General features: G+C 51.8%; 2 protein-coding genes across 2 annotated transcripts; both read left to right on the plus strand.

The window, feature by feature from the left end:
* Positions 1 to 246: 246 nt before the first annotated feature.
* Positions 247 to 5,468, plus strand: MECR (mitochondrial trans-2-enoyl-CoA reductase; the record flags this gene model as incomplete). Its single annotated transcript, XM_080632566.1, has 10 exons — positions 247 to 361; positions 1,125 to 1,222; positions 1,358 to 1,489; positions 3,237 to 3,380; positions 3,466 to 3,568; positions 3,853 to 3,955; positions 4,223 to 4,296; positions 4,373 to 4,433; positions 4,813 to 4,885; positions 5,305 to 5,468. The coding sequence occupies exons 1-10, from the start codon at positions 279 to 281 to the stop codon at positions 5,466 to 5,468; spliced, it is 1,035 nt and encodes a 344-aa protein (XP_080488692.1). The 5' UTR covers positions 247 to 278.
* A 3,014-nt stretch (positions 5,469 to 8,482) lies between these two features.
* SRSF4 (serine and arginine rich splicing factor 4) lies at positions 8,483 to 18,244 on the plus strand (the record flags this gene model as incomplete). Its single annotated transcript, XM_080632236.1, has 6 exons — positions 8,483 to 8,589; positions 13,226 to 13,368; positions 14,231 to 14,343; positions 16,061 to 16,275; positions 17,077 to 17,160; positions 17,328 to 18,244. 6 exons carry the CDS (start codon positions 8,483 to 8,485, stop codon positions 18,100 to 18,102), a joined length of 1,437 nt encoding a protein of 478 aa, XP_080488362.1. The 3' UTR covers positions 18,103 to 18,244.
* Positions 18,245 to 19,611: the final 1,367 nt, after the last annotated feature.

The raw sequence follows: 19,611 nt of genomic DNA on the forward strand, positions 1-19,611 counted from the left end.
ACAGTTAATATTACAAGACCCGAAGAGGGAGCCCGGCCCCGGTGATGCCGGGAGACCCTCGGGCTGCCCTGCAGAGACCCCGCCGGCTCATCGCATGTGTGGCCGGGCCACCTTAAGGCGGGCGGAGGGCGGGGCCGACCCGGAGGAGGCGGGGCTACCCTCGTGACGCTACCGGTGACCGCGCCGAGCTCAACTGGGTAGTGCCGAGCCGAGTCGAGTCGAGTCGAGTCGAGTCGAGTCGAGTCGAGTCGAGCCGAGTCGAGTCGAGTCGAGCCGAGATGCAGCGGGCGGCAGCGCGGGTGCTGCGGGCGGCCCGGGGTCTGCTCTATGAGCGACACGGGGAGCCCGCTGCCGTGGTGCAGTAAGGGGGGACATGGGGTGTATTGGGGTGCAGGGGGGCTGTAGCGGGGTGCACTGCGGGGCTGCAGGTACAGGGGGGTGCAGGGGTCTGTAGTGGGGTGCACTGCGGGGGGGTTATGGCGAAAGTCCCATTTTGGTGGCTTTGATGCCTTGTTTTCCCAACGGAGGACACCTCGAGGACTTGCTGCCCCGCTTGCACCAACTGAGGTCACCCCTAAACCCACAGGAGGTGCCCATACATCATCCGGGTGCAGCCAGACACCAAAACCCTGGGGGATTTCGGCAGCATAGACGCTTGCTTTTCCCTTATGGCCATTGTGCAACGGTGCTGTTGATTTGCCCTCGCCCCATTGCTTGTGCAAGCCTTGTGCTTCATCACTTCTCCTTTCTGCTGCTGGTACCCAAGTTCCTGTAATGCTCAAGCAGGGCAGGATAAGCCCTAAAATCCCCAAACTGCTGCATTTTTGTTTGTAACCTGTTGAATTTGTTAAGATAGTGACCTCCTTGCTTGGTGACCCAGGGGTTTGTTGGGTGGTTGGCTATTGCCATCAAAAGCCTGTCTAATAAATCTGACAGGTCTTTAAGTGGGATGGAAATCAGTTCATGGCCAAGGTGTTGGCTCAGGGTTGAGATGCTGCATGGGGTTAACTTTAACCTCAATATTTAACCTCCTTTAGGAAAAAGAAAGGGATTTCAAGTAGTTGGTGGCAGAACATCAGCCAAGCCTGTATTAATGCCCTTCTCCTTTGTGTCTCCCTGCTCAGACTGAAGGACATCGAGGTGGCCAAGCTGGGGGACACCGATGTCCACGTCAAGATGTTGGCAGCTCCCATCAATCCCGCTGACATCAATATGATCCAAGGTACCGCTCTGGCTGCATCCTTTGTGCATGTTGGAGCTTGTGGGATGCTCCCGGCAGGATGTCCTAGGGGGTTTGGAGGTGGAACCTGGGATGGGGAGGCCTTGGGTGTGATGCTCACCTCTGGCTTCCCGGCAGGGACGTACGCCATCGTCTCCCCGCTGCCGGCTGTGGGAGGCAATGAAGGTGTTGGGGAGGTGCTGGAGGTCGGGAGTCGTGTGGCGGCTCTGAAACCCGGGGACTGGGTCATCCCGGCCACCTCTGGACTCGGTGAGTGCGCGCCCGGCATCCTCCGTGCCAGGAGCCACGGCACGGCTGGGTCACCTTAGTGTGAGCAGCAGGACAAGGGAGGGGATCCTGCTCCTCTGCTCTGCTCCCCTGAGACCCCCCTTGCAGCACTGGGTGCAGTTCTGGTGTCCTCAGCATAAGGAGGACATGGAGCTGTTGGAGCAAGGCCAGAGGAGGCCACGAGGATGAGCAGGGGCTGGAGCAGCTCCCGTATGGAGCCAGGCTGGGAACATTGGGGCTGTTCAGCCTGGAGAAGAGAAGCTGCGTGGAGAGCTCAGAGCAGCTTCCAGTGTCTGAAGGGGGCTACAAGGATGCTGGAGAGGGGCTCTTCATCAGGGACTGTAGTGATGGGACAAGGGGTAACGGGTTCAAACTGAAACAGGGGAAGTTCAGGTTGGAGATAAGGAAGAAATTCTTCCCTGTGAGGGTGCCCAGAGAAGCTGTGGCTGCCCCATCCCTGGCAGTGTTCAAGGCCAGGTTGGACACAGGGGCTTGGAGCAAGCTGCTCCAGTGGAAGGTGTCCCTGCCCGTGGCAGGGGTTGAAGGTGGGTGATGTTAAGGTGCCTTCCAACCCGAACCGGTCTGGGATTCTATGATCCTTGCTCCCTGGTGAGTTCTTTCTGCATTGCCCCTACCTGCAGAGCATCTTCTCAGGGGATTTTTGGGATGCCCAAGCCTGCATCCAAGGCATCTTCATTTCTCACCTCTTTATATCTTGGTTTAAGTTCTGTTATTTCCAGGGGTTATTTTTAGTTTTAATGTGTTTCTTTTCAAAGCAAGCTCAGTGCCTGATCCCTGACCACAGTGAGTGATGCTCTGTGGATGCAGAGGGGCTCCAGGGAAGGATGTGGGTCCCCAGAGAAGAGGCTCCTTTGCATGGGACACGTGCAGTGCAGAAACCTGGAGCACTTACAACAGCGATGCCATTACTTATGCTAAACTTGAACTTAGAAATAATTCACTTTTCTATAGCATAGACCCTTTATGGGGCTTCTGTGCCAATAAAAAGCATCACAGCAATCTCTGAACAAGCATGTTTTGTCACATCTGCTTAGAACTTCTTTAAGGACCTGGGATAAAGCATTTACCCTGTGCAAGGTCACGGTTACATCTCATTACAGTGTTCTCTTTAATAGTGCTCTGATGGGAAAGCAGGGGGATTTATTTTCCAACAAATGTCTCTTGTGCTCCTCCAAAATGCCAATGACCAGACAAATGATGGGTTCTGGTTTAGCACAGCAGCTTGTTCCTTGCCTGTTTCTTCTTAAAAGGCTTTTTTTCTTGCTTAATGGGAGAAGGCAAGTGATGTCGTTGAGATCCAAATGTGATATTTTTAAACATAAAAAGCAGAAGTAAATGGATGGTAGGGGGTTAAATCAGATCTAAGTATAGAGGGAGTAAATCTAACTAAATTGGCTTTGAATATATGGGCTCATCTGTAGGATAGGGAGTATTTCCATTATCTCTGCACACTCCCTGCACCCAGGGAGCCCTGGTCTCATTATCCCTCTGGGAAATGATTAGACTTGGCTGGGTGATAAATCTCAGCAGGCAACAGGGGATCCATCCCCTGCCTTTTGCAATGTTTTGGCCATATCCATAGGGGAGAATGTTTCATAAAGCACTCTCCACGTATGGTGATGCTGCTGTGACCAGCGTCAAGGCTGTGGCGTGTGTTGAGGTCTCATCACCTTTTCCTTTCCTTGCCTGCGATGCTGCTGGTACCCAGGGACGTGGCGGACGCAGGGAGTGTTCCCTGAGCAGATGCTGCTGAGGGTGCCCAGTGACATCCCGGTGCTGTGCGCTGCCACCCTGAGCGTCAACCCCTGCACAGCGTACCGCATGCTGGCTGACTTTGAGACCCTGGCGCCAGGTACGGCTTTGCTGGGTGGAAAGAGTATTCCAGGTGGATTTGCCAGTCATTCCTGCAGTGAAACTCTGGGTTTGTTCACATGCAGGTGACTCCGTCATCCAGAACGCTGCCAACAGCGGCGTGGGCCAGGCTGTTATCCAGATCGCCAAAGCCTCCGGCATCAAGACCATCAACGTGGTGAGGGACAGGTGGGTCCATGGGGAGAGGAGAAGGTCTCCTGTGGGGCAGGAGCTGCCCTCAGCCTGGGCTGGAGGTTGGCCATAAGGCAGGCTGGTGGTTGCCATGGTTAGGTACGTCTGGGAGCTGGATCTGGTCGTCCTGCTCATCCAACCCAGGGTTTTCACCTCTTTCCTGCTCCAAGGTGTCCCCCAGCCTCTGCCTTCTTGTCCCCGGTCTGTGTCCAAGCAGGAGGGAGAAGGTGACCCTCTGCTTTCTGGCTCATTGAGTCTTTGGTTTCTTTTCTTCCCCGCAGGCCTGATCTCCCAAAGCTGGTGGAGAGGCTGACGGCCCTGGGTGCAGACCATGTTGTCACAGAGGAGATGCTGAGAAAGCCAGAAATGAAAGATATATTTAAGGTACCCCAATGCTGATGCCACCAGAGACCACCCAGGGCTCTCCCTGCAGTTCAGTGGTGCAGGAATGGTGGGAAGGACAAATCTCTCTCTAGATCAGGACTTAGCTCCAGGAGTTGAGGGCTTCTGCTGCTACTGTGAGGGCCAGATTACAGATCTTAGCTGCCCCAAGTAAATGTTGAGGTTAAAGCGGTTGTTCCCTCAAGAACTACGATCCCATCCTTCAAAGGGGCCCTAAAACTTGGGAATCCCCTCAATAAACTCTTGCAGAGCATCCCAAAGCCCCGGCTCGCCCTGAACTGCGTCGGAGGCAAAAGCACGACGGAGATGCTGCGGCACCTGCAGTAAGTTTGACTGGGTGGTGGCTTGGGCAAGCTCAAATTGGGGACCACGTAACCAAATCCCCCTTTCCTCTTCCAGGCCCAAAGGCACCATGGTCACCTACGGTGGGGTGGCAAAGCAGCCTGTGATGGTGCCTGTGGTGAGTACTGGAGGTGTTCTTGGTGGCCCTCAGGGCATGTTGAGGTCGAGGGAGGGGATCCTGCCCCTCTGCTGTGCTCTAGGGGGACCCCCCCCCCTGCAGTCCTGATCCAGCGCTGGGGCAACAGCACAAGAGGGATGTGGAGCTGCTGGAGTGAGGCCAGAGGCCACGGAGATGCCTGCAAACTGGGAGCCTCCAATCTTCTATTTGACTGATGGGGTCCGTTACGGGCCAGGCTGCTTTGGACCCAGTGCAGGCCTCTTGCCTTTTCTTATGGAGAATTTGGGCTGCTCTAAAATCCCAGCTGGGAAATGGCCCCATAGAGGCAGAGCATCAAACCCAGCATCTCCTCGGGGCTCTCCCATCACTCTCCCCGCAGAGCGCCTTCATCTTCCGGGACGTGCGGCTCCGAGGGTTCTGGATGACGCAGTGGAGGAAGGACCATGAGCAGGGTGAGCCGGGGGTGCTGAGGGGTGGCACTGATGCAATGGGTGAGCACCGGAATGGGTGCCAAACCATCGTTCAGAGCATCCATCCCTGGCAGTGCTCCAGGCCAGGTTGAACGGATCCTTGGGTGACGTGGGCTAGCGGGAGGTGTCCCTGCCCATGGCAGGGGGTTGGAACTGGATGATGTTAAGGTCCTTTCCAACCCAAACCATTCTGTGCTTCTGGTGCTGGGTAATCCTTGGGGCAGCTGAAGCACAGGCACTGGGGGTTGTGGCTGGGACATGGATTTGGAGTTCCACCACGGGGATCTTGCCCCATCGCACATACCCAAGCCGGGAGCACATCACACCCCAGGACCCTGCGTGGCTTCGTGCGCGGCTCTGGCCCAGGATACAGGGCTGAGAGCTCCCTCCTTCCCTCGCAGACCAGCAGAGCGTGGCCACCATGATGGACGCCCTGTGCCAGCTGATCCGCAGGGGCCACCTCACCGCGCCCGCCTGCACCCAGGTCCCTCTTCAGGACTACAAGGAGGCTCTGGAAGCTGCCATGAAGCCCTTCACATCCTCAAAGCAGATCCTCCTCCTCTGAGCTGCAGCCCGGTGCTGCTCCCCACAGCCACGCTTCCCCTTGCTGCCTCGGAGGGGCTCAGAGATGGGGGAAAACCTCCAGATCCGTTGATTTTTGTCTTTTTTACACTTTGAGGAGCCTATGTAAAGGTTGAAAGCCCTCTGCAGCTCCGCATGGCTGGCAGCGTGCGCCGTTGATGTGCAGGGAGCCTGCATCTCGCTTTAGCTGGGGGAGCTTGGCTGCAAGAGGATGCTCAGGGAGCCCAGGGCCCGCATTGGCTCAGCTCAGGGAGGCAGGAGAGCAGCAGCTCCCCCTCACACGAGTGTTTTGGGGCTGCCTCCTGCCTGTATTAGTGGTGCCAGTGTGGTCCTGCTCTTTGCACTGGCCCCATAGGTGATTTCTGGGTGCTTTTGGGTCACTTTGTAGGGTATCACAGGGCCCTTCTCCCAGCCGCATTCGCTACTGCAGCCTCTGAGCCACCTCCATGCCCCCCCTCCCAAGTGCAGCAGCCAAGAGCCCATGGTTCGGGGGCATTCCCTGCACTGAAACACAGGGAAAACCCAGGGTTTTTCCCTTTTCCCATGGTTTTTCCCTGCCCAGCCCATGCTGTGCTGCAGGACGGGGGCAGGGGAGGCCCATGAAGGCCTGAGCACAAGGGGATTCTCCAGCCTTTGGCAACACTCGATCTCAAAACCGACCTCAAACAGCACAGAAAGCGGAGGAGAAAGATCAAGTTACCCACGGGCAGGAGCCCTGGGGACAGGAAGCACTGATGCTGGGGTGGTGGCATTGAGCTCATGGCCGGACGCATGCAGGGCGAGGGAGGCTTTTTGCCAGGCCTGGATTTGGCTTGAGTTTTGGTGCTGTTCCACTGCTGATTGTGAGGAGAACCTCACGGAAATCAATGTCTGGTGCAAGCCTCGTTTTCCAAGCTGCTGCCAATAAATGTGTCTGTGCTCCCGCGAGGGTGCGCAGGGGATGTGCGCCATGAGGGAGGCACCAATGGTCCTCGCTGCGTGAGCCTTTCCTCATCCTGAAGCATGGAATGGTTTGGGTTGGAAGGGACCTTCAGGACCGCAGGCAGGGACACAAATGCCAGGGTTTTCTATCCCATAAAGCTTCAATTGCAGTTGGAGATAGGCAGTGTCCTGCTAGAGGCAGCTGGGAGATGGATGTAGGTTTGGGCAGACAGGGCTGCTCCATTAGCACCTACTGGGCACCAAACACTGCCCTTTGTTTCCCCACAGTCACTGCAATGGGAACGATGGGGCTCATCCTAAGAGCAACAGGGCAGGGGGATGAGAGCCTGGAGTCCCTTCCAAAGGCATTTCAAAGCCTTTCACGGCGTTTGGCCTAATGCAGTGCTGGTGCTGGGGCCTTTAGTGGGCTGGAGCCAAACCCACCGTGTTCTGGATCAACCCCAGGCCCGGGTGAGGAGACAATGTGAGACTGCAGAGGCAATGGCCGGAGCTGGGAAAGGTTTATTCCTGAGACCAACAGCGCGGTTATTCCTCCTGCATTAACCTGCTTCTGCCCTATGGCTCTTACCTGCCCCCTAAGCTCCACCATCTCTAGTCCATCCCCATCAAGGCCAGGCTGCTTTGCACCCAGCGCAGGCCTCTTGGCTTTTCCTATGGAGAATTTGGGCTGCTCTAAAATCCCAGCTGGGAAATGGTCCCATAGAGGCAGAGCATCAAACCCAGCATCTCCTCGGGGCTCACCCATCACTATGGAGGCAGAGCAGCGTCGTGTGGCCCAGAGCTTTCCTGATCGATGCTGCAAGTGGATGGAAAAAGCATGGAGAGGACTCTGAGATGGTTAAAAGCACTATTAAGGATGACATAAACCAGACAAATTAATGCAAAGCTTTAATGCCCTTGTTTGTTTGACTCGGCAATAAAACCTAACAAGTGTTTGAGAGCTCCCTCGCACGTGATGCTCCCGAGCGCTTACTCCTACACCAGGGCACGAAGGAATAAATAATGGAGTTTAACTCCACTTGTCGGATGAGCGGGATCCCGGCTGGAAATCCACCTGCAGGCGTTGCACATGCACAGGATGGAGGGGCTGGGGGTGATGGTGGGAGCTCTTTAGGAGTGGTGGCTGCTAAAGCTGCAATGTTCCCCCGAGCCTCTGCTGCGGTTCGGTGGGATTTAGGCCCCTGATGTGTCAATTGAAATAAGTTGCCCCCCCCCCCCCCCCCCCCAATGGCATTTAGGGAGCTGCAAGAGGGGTGTCACAGCCCATTGATGGGAATGAGGAACGGCTGAGCGTGGCCAGCAATGCGGGGTGTCCCCAGGGAGGGATGCCATGGGGCACCCTAAGCACTCGGGGTGCAGGGATGGGGACACCCCTCCCTGGCCGTATCTGGGGAAGGAGGGGCCTAACAGTGTCTGTTGTACCGGGGACACCCCACAAGGGCCTGCCCTATAGAGGACCCCATAAGCACCTTGGCGTATGGGGACCCCCTCCCCACCAATGCCCAGCATGTGGGAAAGAGGGACCTTGTGGGGTGCCCCCAACCCCTGAGAAGGGAACTGCCCCCCTCCCCATGCGGGATGTACATGAGACCCCCACATGCCCTTGACCACGGGAAGGCAGGCTCCACCACCACCCTGTTCATGGGGAATGGCGTCCACATGGGCCCCAGACCATGGAGAAGGGTGACCCACACACACCCTGTTTATCACCCTACAAGCGCCCTGGTGCATGGGGGCCTCCCATTATTGCCCTGCATGTAGGGAAACGGGAAATCGACGCATCCCCTCCATATGGGGAAATGCCATACCCCTACATGTGCCTCAGTGAGACCCACACCACACAGAGGCGTGGCCCCTTTAAGAGCCGGCAGGCGGGGTTGGGGGCGTGGCCTCCCTTGCCGTATTCCTATTAAGGCCCCCGTCCTGTTCCCGCGCTGCGTCATGACGTGACGCCGTTGCTTAGCTCCGCCCCTTGCTCGCGGCGCGCCGCCGGTGCAGCCCCGCCCCTCGGCGGGCCGCTCCTCCCGGCTCCCCCCCCCCCGCCCCCCCCCGGCCATGCCGCGGGTGTACATCGGCCGCCTCAGCTACCAGGCGCGGGAGCGGGACGTGGAGCGCTTCTTCAAGGGCTACGGCAAGATCCTGGAGGTCGATCTCAAGAACGGGTGAGCACGGCCCGGCCGCAGGCGGAGCGCGGCCCGGCCCGGCCCCGGGTAACGGCTGGGAGGGAGGGGAAGGACCCTTCCCGGTCCCCTGTGGGTCGGGCGGGACGCCCGGGTGTCTGTGGTGATGGGGAAGGGGTGAGGACGCCTGGGTTGCCATGGCAACGGGGTGGGCAAGGCGGCTGGGCCTGCATGGAAGGAGGGCATCATGCTTTGGTCCATGATTGGGGGGGGGGGGGGGAAATATCTGGGTTCCCATGGCAACGGGAGGAGGGCATGATGCTGGAGTCCCTGCTGCAGGTGTTGAGGGAGGTCATCCATGTCCTGACCCCCTTGGTGGGGAGGGGGTGTTCTGAGGGGTTCCCCTGTGCTCCCCAGGCTGCTCTTCACCCCGGGGTGAGCACCCACCACAGGTGGGCAGAGCCCCCCCCCGTCACAAGCAGGAATCCACTCTTGGACCCCCACCTATTGGAACATGTGGTGGCATCATCCCGTGGGGGTCCAGCCCCCCCACATCCCTGCGTGTTCTCACCCCTGTGCTGTTCCAGCACCTCGGCCCTGGCTGCCTCTAGAGGGGCTGGATCCTGCTCCCCAGGACAGGCAAGTGTGGATTTTCCAAGAGAAAACAAATTCCTCCTTTTGGTAGTCTTTTTCCCCAACACTTTAACCCCTGTGAGCGTTGGAGTCTTTACTTTTGACAAGAAACCCAGCTTGAAGCGTTGCTCAGGAAGGAGGAGTGGGATATGGATCATTATTACTATTATTAGCCAAGAGAGCCAGGTCTTGATTTCAGTTTAGAAGTGGAGGAGAGGAATTTCTCATAAAAGTTAGTTCCTTGAGCATAAAAAAAAGACTCATTAAATTTTACCACTGGTTGTACTGGTAGGTGGACATACAACAGGTTTACGAGGTGAATAAAATCCATTATTAAAACAAATGAGTGTGCATGTGTCAGTGTTTTAACCAACAGCTTGCAATGAAGATTGCCCGTAACTGGAATATCTTGAGCGCATTGTTTTCCAGTCCCACTGTGTATCCTTGAAAGTGGTTTTGGGGGAGTCAGTTTTCCTGTTGCTGAGTAACCTTTTAATAGGGAAAAAACCCCAAAACCAACCAACCTTTTCTACCAGCTGTAGCACTGCTGAGTTATGACTCACATGCCTAATGGACTTCTTTTCTTGCTGTTATTGATAAATACCTACCAAAGACCAGCCTGAGGATCCCAGCTGGGTGTTTAGAAGTCACCTGCAGGGAGGTGCTGTGGATGCAGGAGTCGACTTTGGGGTGTGCTTGAGCAGTCCAAACTTGTGGCATCTGAAGCCTGAATGGTAACAGATACAGAGGGGAGGAGGGCACAGCCCATCTGTATCTAAAATCCAGGAGTTCTGTGTGTGATAACACTTCTGTTCCAGGTCTAGAGGCAGTTTGGGGATGTCACTTGGGGAGACAGAGTTCAAAAGCTGCAGACCACAGAAGGAAGCTCAATGTAGTTGAGTTGTTCACCTCCTCTTTGCTGCTTCTGTGGCAGATTGCTTCAGCTGTGAGTTAGAGCTCAACCTGTGTTTCTAGGATTAACTCAATCATTTAATTCTTCTTACAGCTTTATATTCTGAAGTGCTTTCATCAGGCTACTCTTGGGTCGATTTCCTTGCACTGTCCCCACCAAAATATTTAATGCCATTAACTTCAATTAGAGCAGTTGTATTAAAACAAAATCAACTTGGTATCACTATGTTGTGAAACCCAGTGCACCCAGATGATGCTCAAGTGACCTGCTAATGAATTGGGGTTTAATTCCAGTGGAATTAAAGCAGCCCTTCCAGTATCTGAAGGGGGCTACAAGGATGCCAGAGAAGGGCTCTTCCTCAGGGATTGTAGTGATAGGACAAGGGGAATATTGGAGGTGCAGTGAGCACACCTTGAGAGCATCTGGCCATAGGCAGCAGTTGTGTACCAGGGAATTCAGAAAGCTGCCAAACCATCAACTTGATTTGTTGCAAGGAGAGCAGGGTGGGAGTCGAGTGCATCTCTCTTTACTGGGAGCCTCCTGATCCACCCTGGAGCCGCAGGTCGAGCTCAGGCACTCATGGAAACTTCATGGATTTCTGCCTGTGTTGGCTGCGAGCAGCTTTGAGGTCCTGCTTGGCATGTGGAATTGGTGCTTTTGGACTCCGTCTCAGCACCAGCCATTCATGAGCCGTGGGGAAAAAGACTGTCATGTGGGGAATGCTGTAGAGGTGGGCTGTGGGCTGGTGTGAAGAGGAGGGTGCGGAGCTAGCTGGGATGATCCAGTGGGACTCAAGAGTGATGCAAGTGAGGGAGAAGGATGAGGGTCTGCCTTTGGTTTGGGGTATCGAGCAGGTTTAGACAGTCACGTTTTTTCCTTTCACTTCAAATCCCACCTTTTAGGAGGTTCAGCATATTGGGATTGTTTGGGATGAAGACATGCTTCTGTAGCTTCTCCCTTGTCTGAGACGTGAACAGACAATGGTGGAGCTTCACATTACCTGAAGTAAATCGCATTGGCATTTTTAGAAAGTAATTTTATGCCACATATGAAGTAGTAATAGTAGACACTTAAAAGAAGATTTACTTGCCCCGCTGTCATATACCAGCAGGTTCAGATTGCTGTAGTTAAGGCTGTGTCAGCAGTTGTGGCTGTCTGTGGTGTAAAACTGCTTCTGAAGGCTTTTATTCACAGTTTCTAGATCATACAGTGCAATATTACACACATTTAACGGGTGGGTCAGTATTGCTTTCATGTATGAGTGATGTGGGGAATGACTTTTACTGTTCTTTGAATGCAGTGATCTCAAGGTTTGTACGAGCTTGTTCGTCTTAAAAAGAAGTTGGAAGTTTCTTCTTGTAACTCCTGCTTTTTCCTTTTCCATCAGAGTAAGAGCTTATTGCAGGGCTACTTGTGTCTTACATATTGAATTGCTAGAGCGCGGCCAGAGAGGGGCAACGGAGCTGGTGCAGGGCCTGGAGCACAGTGTGATGGGGAAGGGCTGAGGGACCTGGGGGGTTCAGTCTGGAGAAGAGAAGGCTCAGGGGGGACCTGATCGCTCCCTACAAGTGCCTGAGAGGAGGATGGAGCCAGGAGGGGCTGGGCTCTGCTCCCAAGGAACAAGGGATGGGACAAGAGGAACCGGCCTCAAGCTGCACCAGGGCAGGGTTAGATGGAGCTGAGGAACAATTCCTGCCCCAGAGGGTGCTCAGGCATTGGAACAGGCTGCCCAGGGCAGGGCTGCAGTCACCGTCCCTGCAAGTGTTCACACCCCGTGGAGACGAGGCCTCAGTGCCATGGGTTCGTGGTGGCCTTGGCAGTGCTGGGGTAAGGGTTGGACTGGATGAGCTTAAAGGGGTTTTACAACCCGGTTGGTTCTGAGATTCTGTATCCCCAGGTGAAAAAGCCTGTAAAGGTAAATGGTAAGCATTCCCTTTTGGAATGAGTGAAGAGAGGAAAAACGTTAACACTTTCCATCACAGTTTTGCCAGAGAGTCCTGTCGAGGGAGGACCATCTTGGGAGCAAATCCCCATTGGGATTTGGTGCCAGCCCACTAGTGCTGTGCAGCGAGGCATTGCTGGGGTGCTGTACTTTGGTGTGTAACACAGGTGACCAACAAACAACTGGGAAGACCAAGTTCCATGCTGTGCTCTGATCACATGCAGATATTCCCCCATTATTCCAGCTTCGAATATCTGTGCCTTTATTGCATTGCAAGTGCTGGTGGTACCAGGCACTTCAGCCATCACTGATTCCTGTTCTTGTGAGATCTCATTTAAACCTTTGCGCTCGCTTGCTCTATTTTTGGAATTGAAGGGAAGAAAGTTGCAATTGGAATGGTTTCATAATGGCTGTGATTGTTTCAGTTGTTATAAATCAATCACTCTTTCCATGAAGCTACGGCGCTTGCATGTGAAAGCAGCCGTTTATTTGAGGTGCTGAGAGGCATTCTGAAGGGTTTTGTTAATACAGGTACCATTGTGCAGCAGTGTTGGTAGAGCCATGGTTGAGGACCTAAAAGAGGAGGCCGGGGTTGTTCTGGGTTGTTTAAAATGCCAGAACTCACCAAAGTTCCCTCCTGTGGCTTGCTAAGACCTGAGTTCAGGGTAAAGTTTGCCTACAGCAGCTGAAAAGAGGCTGTGATGGGGCTGCAGCATCCTTGGCTGCTGCTTGGGGGACTCTGTGATCCAGTCTGACTGGAGGAGAAGTGATTTCAGCTGCAGGTGGACTCTGAACTCCAGTAAACAGCTCTCTGCTTTTTGTCCTCTTCCTCTGATCCATCAGGATAACGGGCATTACACAATGCTGGGGTTTAAATAGGTGTACAGATCACTTGTGTCTGTGGAGATGAACAAGTAATTCCATTTGAAGTGTAGGAATTAAGGTAACTTCCTAATAGAACCAGGAATGAATGCAGGGCTTTTCAAAAATCAGGATAAATCCTAATCCATGGAACTTGGAGACTGTGATATCCATCAAATGCCAAGGGAGCCTTCAGGGGGTTACAACCAGTGCTCACCTGAAGGACAGCACAAAGAGAGGGATGCTCTTGGGGCTCCATAGAAACCTGCTTGAGCACAGATAGCTCAGGGTCCGTTCTTGGAGTGATTCTTTTCCTCTCCTCACCCTAGGTACGGCTTTGTTGAGTTTGATGATCTCCGGGATGCAGACGATGCTGTTTATGAGCTCAATGGTAAAGATCTCTGTGGGGAGAGAGTGATCGTGGAGCACGCCCGAGGCCCGCGGCGCGACAGCAGTTACGGTTCCGGACGCAGTAAGCACTCCCATGCATTTGTATCCGTGACTTCTTTTAAATAAAACATTGGTTTTTTTGATGGTTTTTTTTTTAAAGTAATTTTAAAAGAAAATGCTCTTAAGTTGTGCCTAGTGTTCTGTAACTGTAAATGTAACTGTTGATCGCAATCTTTATTAACTTGTTTGTTGTATTAAATGATTTTAATGGATAACTTAATAAAACAGTTTCTCGTACCATTTTTATTATCATTATCATTTCGTTTTAACTATTTGAATGGTTTATTTGCACTGTGATGTTGAACATAGTTTAACAAAGACCTCAATGTTTTAATTGAAAGAGTCCTTTGAGGCTAAGATGACTGCCCGTTCCATTTGCTGGCCTTGGGTTACCTTTCCATGAGTGGCTCTTTGACCTTTGTGGCCCTTTGACGACCGCAACCCTTTCCCATTAGACCTGGGTGGTGAGGATCCCAAGGGTTAGAGACAGATGAGATTAATCTGAAATAGGTGCCTGAAAAGCTTTATTCATGTCAGATATTCAGAAAGCCTTTAAGCAATGTAAGTAACATGAGTAAACTGGCTCAATTCGGTTGCTTCTTTCCAACTGTTTTAAAGATTAACTTTAAACTTAATTGCATGTTCCTCATAGCATAATTCTAATGACGTGCCTTGCTTTAATAGTATGCTTGTAGTAAACTTTTCTTAATGCTTTGGGTCTATGTAATGTGTGCTACAAGGGGGATGGAATTTCTACTTGTGGATGGGGGGGAATCTCTAATGTCTTTGCGAACATATGGGGCAGAAAAGTCTTTGTGTGGATGTAGAGCGAGCGCTCCATTGCCCCAGTTGAAGTACTGCTGTCTGCTTGTCACCTCCTAAAGGTGGATATGGTTATAGAAGAAGCGGAAGAGATAAGTACGGTCCTCCCACCCGTACAGAATACAGATTGATTGTGGAAAATTTGTCAAGCCGCTGCAGTTGGCAAGACCTTAAGGTATGGGGCCCCTTTCTTTACCCTCTCGCTAGTAAAGAGCACAAAGGGTAAAACAGTTAGTGTGTGTTTCCATAAGGAAAATGTATACACCCACATTCTTTACTCCAACTTGATAGTCTGTACTCTTAGGCATACAAGTAGATTTTTGGAAGCAATACACACCTTAAGTCGATACGGAAGTGTATTTGCATATGTGAAACCATTAATGCAACATCAGGACCTGCACCTACAGACTTAGGGTCTGGACAGTGGGAGAATAACTCTTTTCCTTACCACAAACCAGCATCACGTACAGATGTGTTTTATCTTTAAGCCCTGTCAAAACAGACTTTAATCATGCCAGGGGTAGGATTCAGTAGAGATGGAGGAGTTTGCCCTTGTCCCTTTGGATTTTCCTCATCCACTTGGAAGGTGCTGGCGCTGTTTGGGAATTGTAGCATCGTTCTTGCACAGCCTCTGTTAAGAATTTCCACACCACGTAAAGGGAGTTTCAGGGAAAGGATGCTTCCAGAAGGAGCAACGGGGCAAAGCCTCTGCCACAAGCTAGTATGTTCTGAAGTCCAAAGGAGTGGAGGGGGATTATCAGCAGTGTTGGGTAATGCTGTGTAGCCCCCAGTACCTCTGAGTATGCTGGAGGTGAAGTATTGACTTACCTACATCATGGATTGAGGTAGCACGATTTCAATAGTAGGTGCAGAAAGATCTTTTATCCATCTCGAAGTTAGCATAGTTATTTCCTTATCAAACACAGCAGCAATGGTTAAAAGCCCTTGTTCTTACAGAAACGCTTTCTTTTATGGTTCTCTTTTAAGGATGTGTAAAACTTGTTCTAAACTAACTTTGACGTAGTAGAAACTGGTCTGTAATTGAATATGTAACACTAGTTCAGGTATGTACTGAGATTCTTCAAATGTCTTTTGTTGTTAATGCTTCACACCATCAGTAGCTTGTCTTTGCTTCTGGTATTAAAACTTGTAAGTAGAGCATGGCATGATTAATCCTCTACTGGATGCACTGCTTTGGGGTCTGAATAGCTTTCGTCTCAGTGGACTTTAGCTGGGAGTAGCTGGGTTGAAAACAGACTGAGCTGGAGTTCTGTACCCTCATTCCATCGCAGCCAACGTCTGCAGTGGCTGAGGGCTTGCTCGAAGCAGGACAGAATGGCCCTCCCTGCTAAACAGAGGTGTTTAATGAGTGAAACAGGGAAGCCAGGGAGCATGAAGTGGGAAAATGAATTGAGCTTTTACTTATTGGAGGGTTCTTCCAGCAGAATGAGATGTTACCTAAGTGCAGGACAAAGGGAAGTCCACTTGCCTGTAGTCTTCTTGCCTCTTCACATTCAACCTTTATCACCTCTCCCAGGCTACCTTTGAAAACGTGACTTAGAGAGCAAGCATTTGGTATCCTTAATCACTTTTTAATTGGAAAATTATCCTAGTCCAGTTTATTTGATATTAGACTTGAGATGGGAGACCTTAAATTACTGTTTGGCTCCAGATTATTACCACCTTGGTTCTAATCCTGACAGCAGAGTGTGTTACTTGGCTTGCTCAGAATCCTTGGTGTTGGCACTGCAAATGCTGTTTGGTTAAACCCTTTTGCTGCCATTGCTGTAAACAGAAGAGGCCAAGTGGACCTCATTGCAGGAATGGACAGGGTCAGCCTAGAAGCCTGGCTCTGGATTTGAGGCAATGGTTATTCTGTCCTCTTCCTCTAGGATTATATGCGTCAGGCAGGGGAAGTGACATATGCAGATGCACACAAAGGAAGGAAAAATGAAGGTGTGATTGAGTTCAAATCCTATTCTGACATGAAAAGAGCCCTTGAAAAGCTGGACGGGACAGAAGTAAATGGCAGGAAGATTAGATTAGTGGAAGACAGACCTGGATCGAGGCGGCGCCGCTCTTACTCCAGGAGCCGAAGCCATTCGAGGTATGTGTCTATAATGTAGCTCAGGCTGACTCTAGGTGCAGCAACATGAATATACAGCAGGTCCCTGTTGTAACCTGCAAGTAACCAAGGGCCATGAGGCCTCTGCTCAGCAGGGTCTCCCTTGGTGAATGTATCTGCTGGCTATAGTACGGTGCTGTTCTTCCCAACTCCATCAAGCCCATACTCCTTGCTGTCTGCCAGAAGAAAGCTGTATGGCAGGTGGAGCTGTGCACACAGGATGAGACAGAAGGTGCTTTCAGCACTTGAGCTCTGAACACTATGTTCTGCTGTAAGCACCAGGACCAACAGTTTGTTCTCAGCTCAGAACCCCTCACCCATTCCCTGTTACTCAGAGGTTAGCTGATCGTTGTCTGATGGAGAGAACTGCTGCAGCACACAACCCCAAGTACTTCCCTGTTTCCATTCTGGGGTAGAACTTGTTGGTGCAAGAAAACTTGAGTAAACTTCTCCTGTTCACGGAACAGCTTGCTTAGGAAGCCAGAGCCTGCAGGCAAAGCCTTGTCCCAGTGTCTCACTGGATTCGAACTCTGGGAAATGAGTCGTGCTTCCTTACCTTAAGTAAGGTTCCCTGTTTTCTTCCAGATGAGCAACTCTGCTCACTTCCAGATGTGGCAGTGGGGAGGAGGATGCTCTAGGTTTGTAACTTTGTTGTGTAGCACTCTCACCCTACAGCTGCTTGCAAGATGCTTTAATGCTGTGGGGTTTTACCCACAGGGGACCAGGGGATCACCAGCTCCCTGTGGGCATGTGCTAATGTTGAGCTGATTGATTTTGTTCCAGGTCTCGCTCTCGAAGCAGACACTCCCATAAGAGCAGGAGCCACAGTGCCAGTAGCAGTCACTCCAAGAGTAGATCAAGATCCAGGTATGTCTTTGTGTTGGAAGAAACTGGGGATGCCCACGAAAATGAGAAGCATCAACCTAAATCTGCAGTAGGAACATTGTTTTCCTTTCCCCTACCATATTATGCCCACTATTTAAGTGCTAGTCAAGTCCAAGACACGCTAAAGTGGATCTCCCTGTTGCTTTCAGGTCTGTGTCCCGTTCCAGAAGCAAGAGCCATAGTCGAAGCAAGAGCCATAGCAGAGGCCAGAAAGAGAAAAGCAGGACTCCAAGTAAAGAGGATAAAAGTAGGAGCCGCAGCAGGAGTGCAGAGAAATCCCGAAACAAAAGCAAAGATAAATCTGAGAGCACTCTCCATAACAGTGATGAGAAAGCAAAGAGCAGGAGCTGCAGCAAGGAAAAGAGCAGGAGCAGGAGTAAGGACAGGGAAGAGATGAGAGAGAGCATGAGGAGCAGGAGCAAGGAGAAGAGTAGAAGCAAAGACAGGGAGAAGAGCATCAGCAAGGCTAGAAGCAGGAGCAAGAGCAGGGATGAGAGTAGGAGCAGGAGCCAGAGTAAGGATAAAAGGAAAAGTCGGAAGAGAAGCAGGGGTAACAGCAGGAGTAGAAGCAGGAGCCGCAGCAAGTATGAGAAAAGCAAGAGGCGCAGCAAGCGAGACAGCAAACCAGGTAGCAAGAAGAAAAGGAAGGATGGCCACGAGCGGTCCAGGTCAGACTCCAAAGAGGAGCATCTAAAATCAGAGCCTGTCAAAAAGGAGGCAGAAGGTGAGGGTGGGGATGCAGCCACATGCCCAGTGTCTCGCTCCAGGTCTAGGTCCATTTCCAAGCCAAACCTAAATGTCAAATCAGATTCTCGTTCCAGGTCTAAGTCTGTTTCAAAGCCTAGGTCCCGGTCCAAGTCTAGATCTAGGTCTGCCTCTGGGTCACGCTCCCCATCGCAGTCAAGGTCTCGCTCCACATCCTAACCTTGCTGCACCCACACTTGGACCGGTTGGAGGAGTCTTTTGTACATGTGTAGTAGTCGTAGCACAAGTGATTGAAGTAGAGAACACATCGATGCTGTATATTTTCAGGAACCCGGATGGGATGTCTCATTGTTCATGCAGTGCTCCCTCCCTGCAGTGCTCACTGGTGCAAGGCTGCTCATTCTCTTTAACTCCACCTCTTCCAGAGCACCCAAAGGGCCCTGTTTTTCCAGGCAGAGCCTTGCAGGGAATGCGCACTGCCCCGTGGTGGGTAGATGGGGTTGCAGTGCTGACTGATAGGTAGGTACGATGGCCTCAACAGTCTTTGCCCTTGAACTGATGCCCTTTGATGTACACCATTTAGTGGAAGTGCTGAGTCTTCAGTTTCATACTACTTTTGTTCCATGTTTTTTGGACTTAAAGTTGTGAATAGCACAGTCAAAAGGGGGGTGGGTGGGGGAAGAAAAGAGGTACTTGCAGCAATGCATAGGGAAAAGTAGAGTTCCGTATTGTGGCAATATCCTTGTTTTGTATTATTTTTTATTCCATTTATGTTTTCCCTGTCTTGCAAAGTACAGTGATTCCTGTGCCCATGAGGTTTGAATAAAGACTATTTTTGCTTGATGACATTTGGTGGTGGTTCCATGACGTTGTAACTGGTGGTGGTTTACATCAACCGGTGTAAGCTTGAGTTTGCAGGAGCGTTCCTCACAGCGAATAGCTTCTTGCTGTAGAAGAGCACTTTACTATTGCTTCTGCTTCTGATTTGATTTCATGGTCCATGACTGTGTGGTTGGGATTTCAGTCGTGTTCCGTACAGGAAGGCCCAGGTGGGACAAGGATGTTGCAGACTGGGATAGCACAACCCAGTCTTTGCTCTGGGCACTGTGCAGCAGCATTTAATGGCCCCTCAAAATGGGGGAATTGTTGCTTAGGGATTTCTGGGAATGAAGGTTCAGTTCATGCATGGTCCTCTCCTGGAAGGGAGCTGCTGCATGGACACCCTGCCAGCTCTGAATCACAGGGCTGCTTGTGTCACGTAAGTCAAAACAGTGAGAGAAAAGGGCAAGAAGCCCCGAAATAGGGATCTCAACCAAGCTCCCTGCAGTTAAAACCAATCCATGAGTGTAAACAGGGATGGGTTTGTTAGCTGTGAACTCCTTTGGTTCCTTGAGTAAACCTGGGCCCAGCGCGTGCTTCCAACCCCATCTGCAGCAATAGGGATTAGCTGGGGCTGGCGGACACAGGTGAGGTGAGGAATACGATTGCTTTCTGGCTAATTTGGAAGCCGGGTATTTTGAGGGATGCAGGCCGTTATCCTGTGTATTCCAAATGAGCCGTTTCAAATCCCCTTTGTTATTCCCCTGGAATCCCAACTGCATTTCAGTGGTCACAGCTTGGGGCCTGCTCGTGCTCCTTCCTCGCCATGGAAGAACCCCAAAGCCCCGTTAAAAATCCCACCAGCGCTGCTTTTATTGTCTCAAGATTCAAACACAGAGGAAATAATGT

The sequence above is a fragment of the Psittacula echo genome (genome assembly GCF_963264785.1).
Source record: "Psittacula echo genome assembly, chromosome: 21".
NCBI lineage: Eukaryota > Metazoa > Chordata > Aves > Psittaciformes > Psittacidae > Psittacula > Psittacula echo.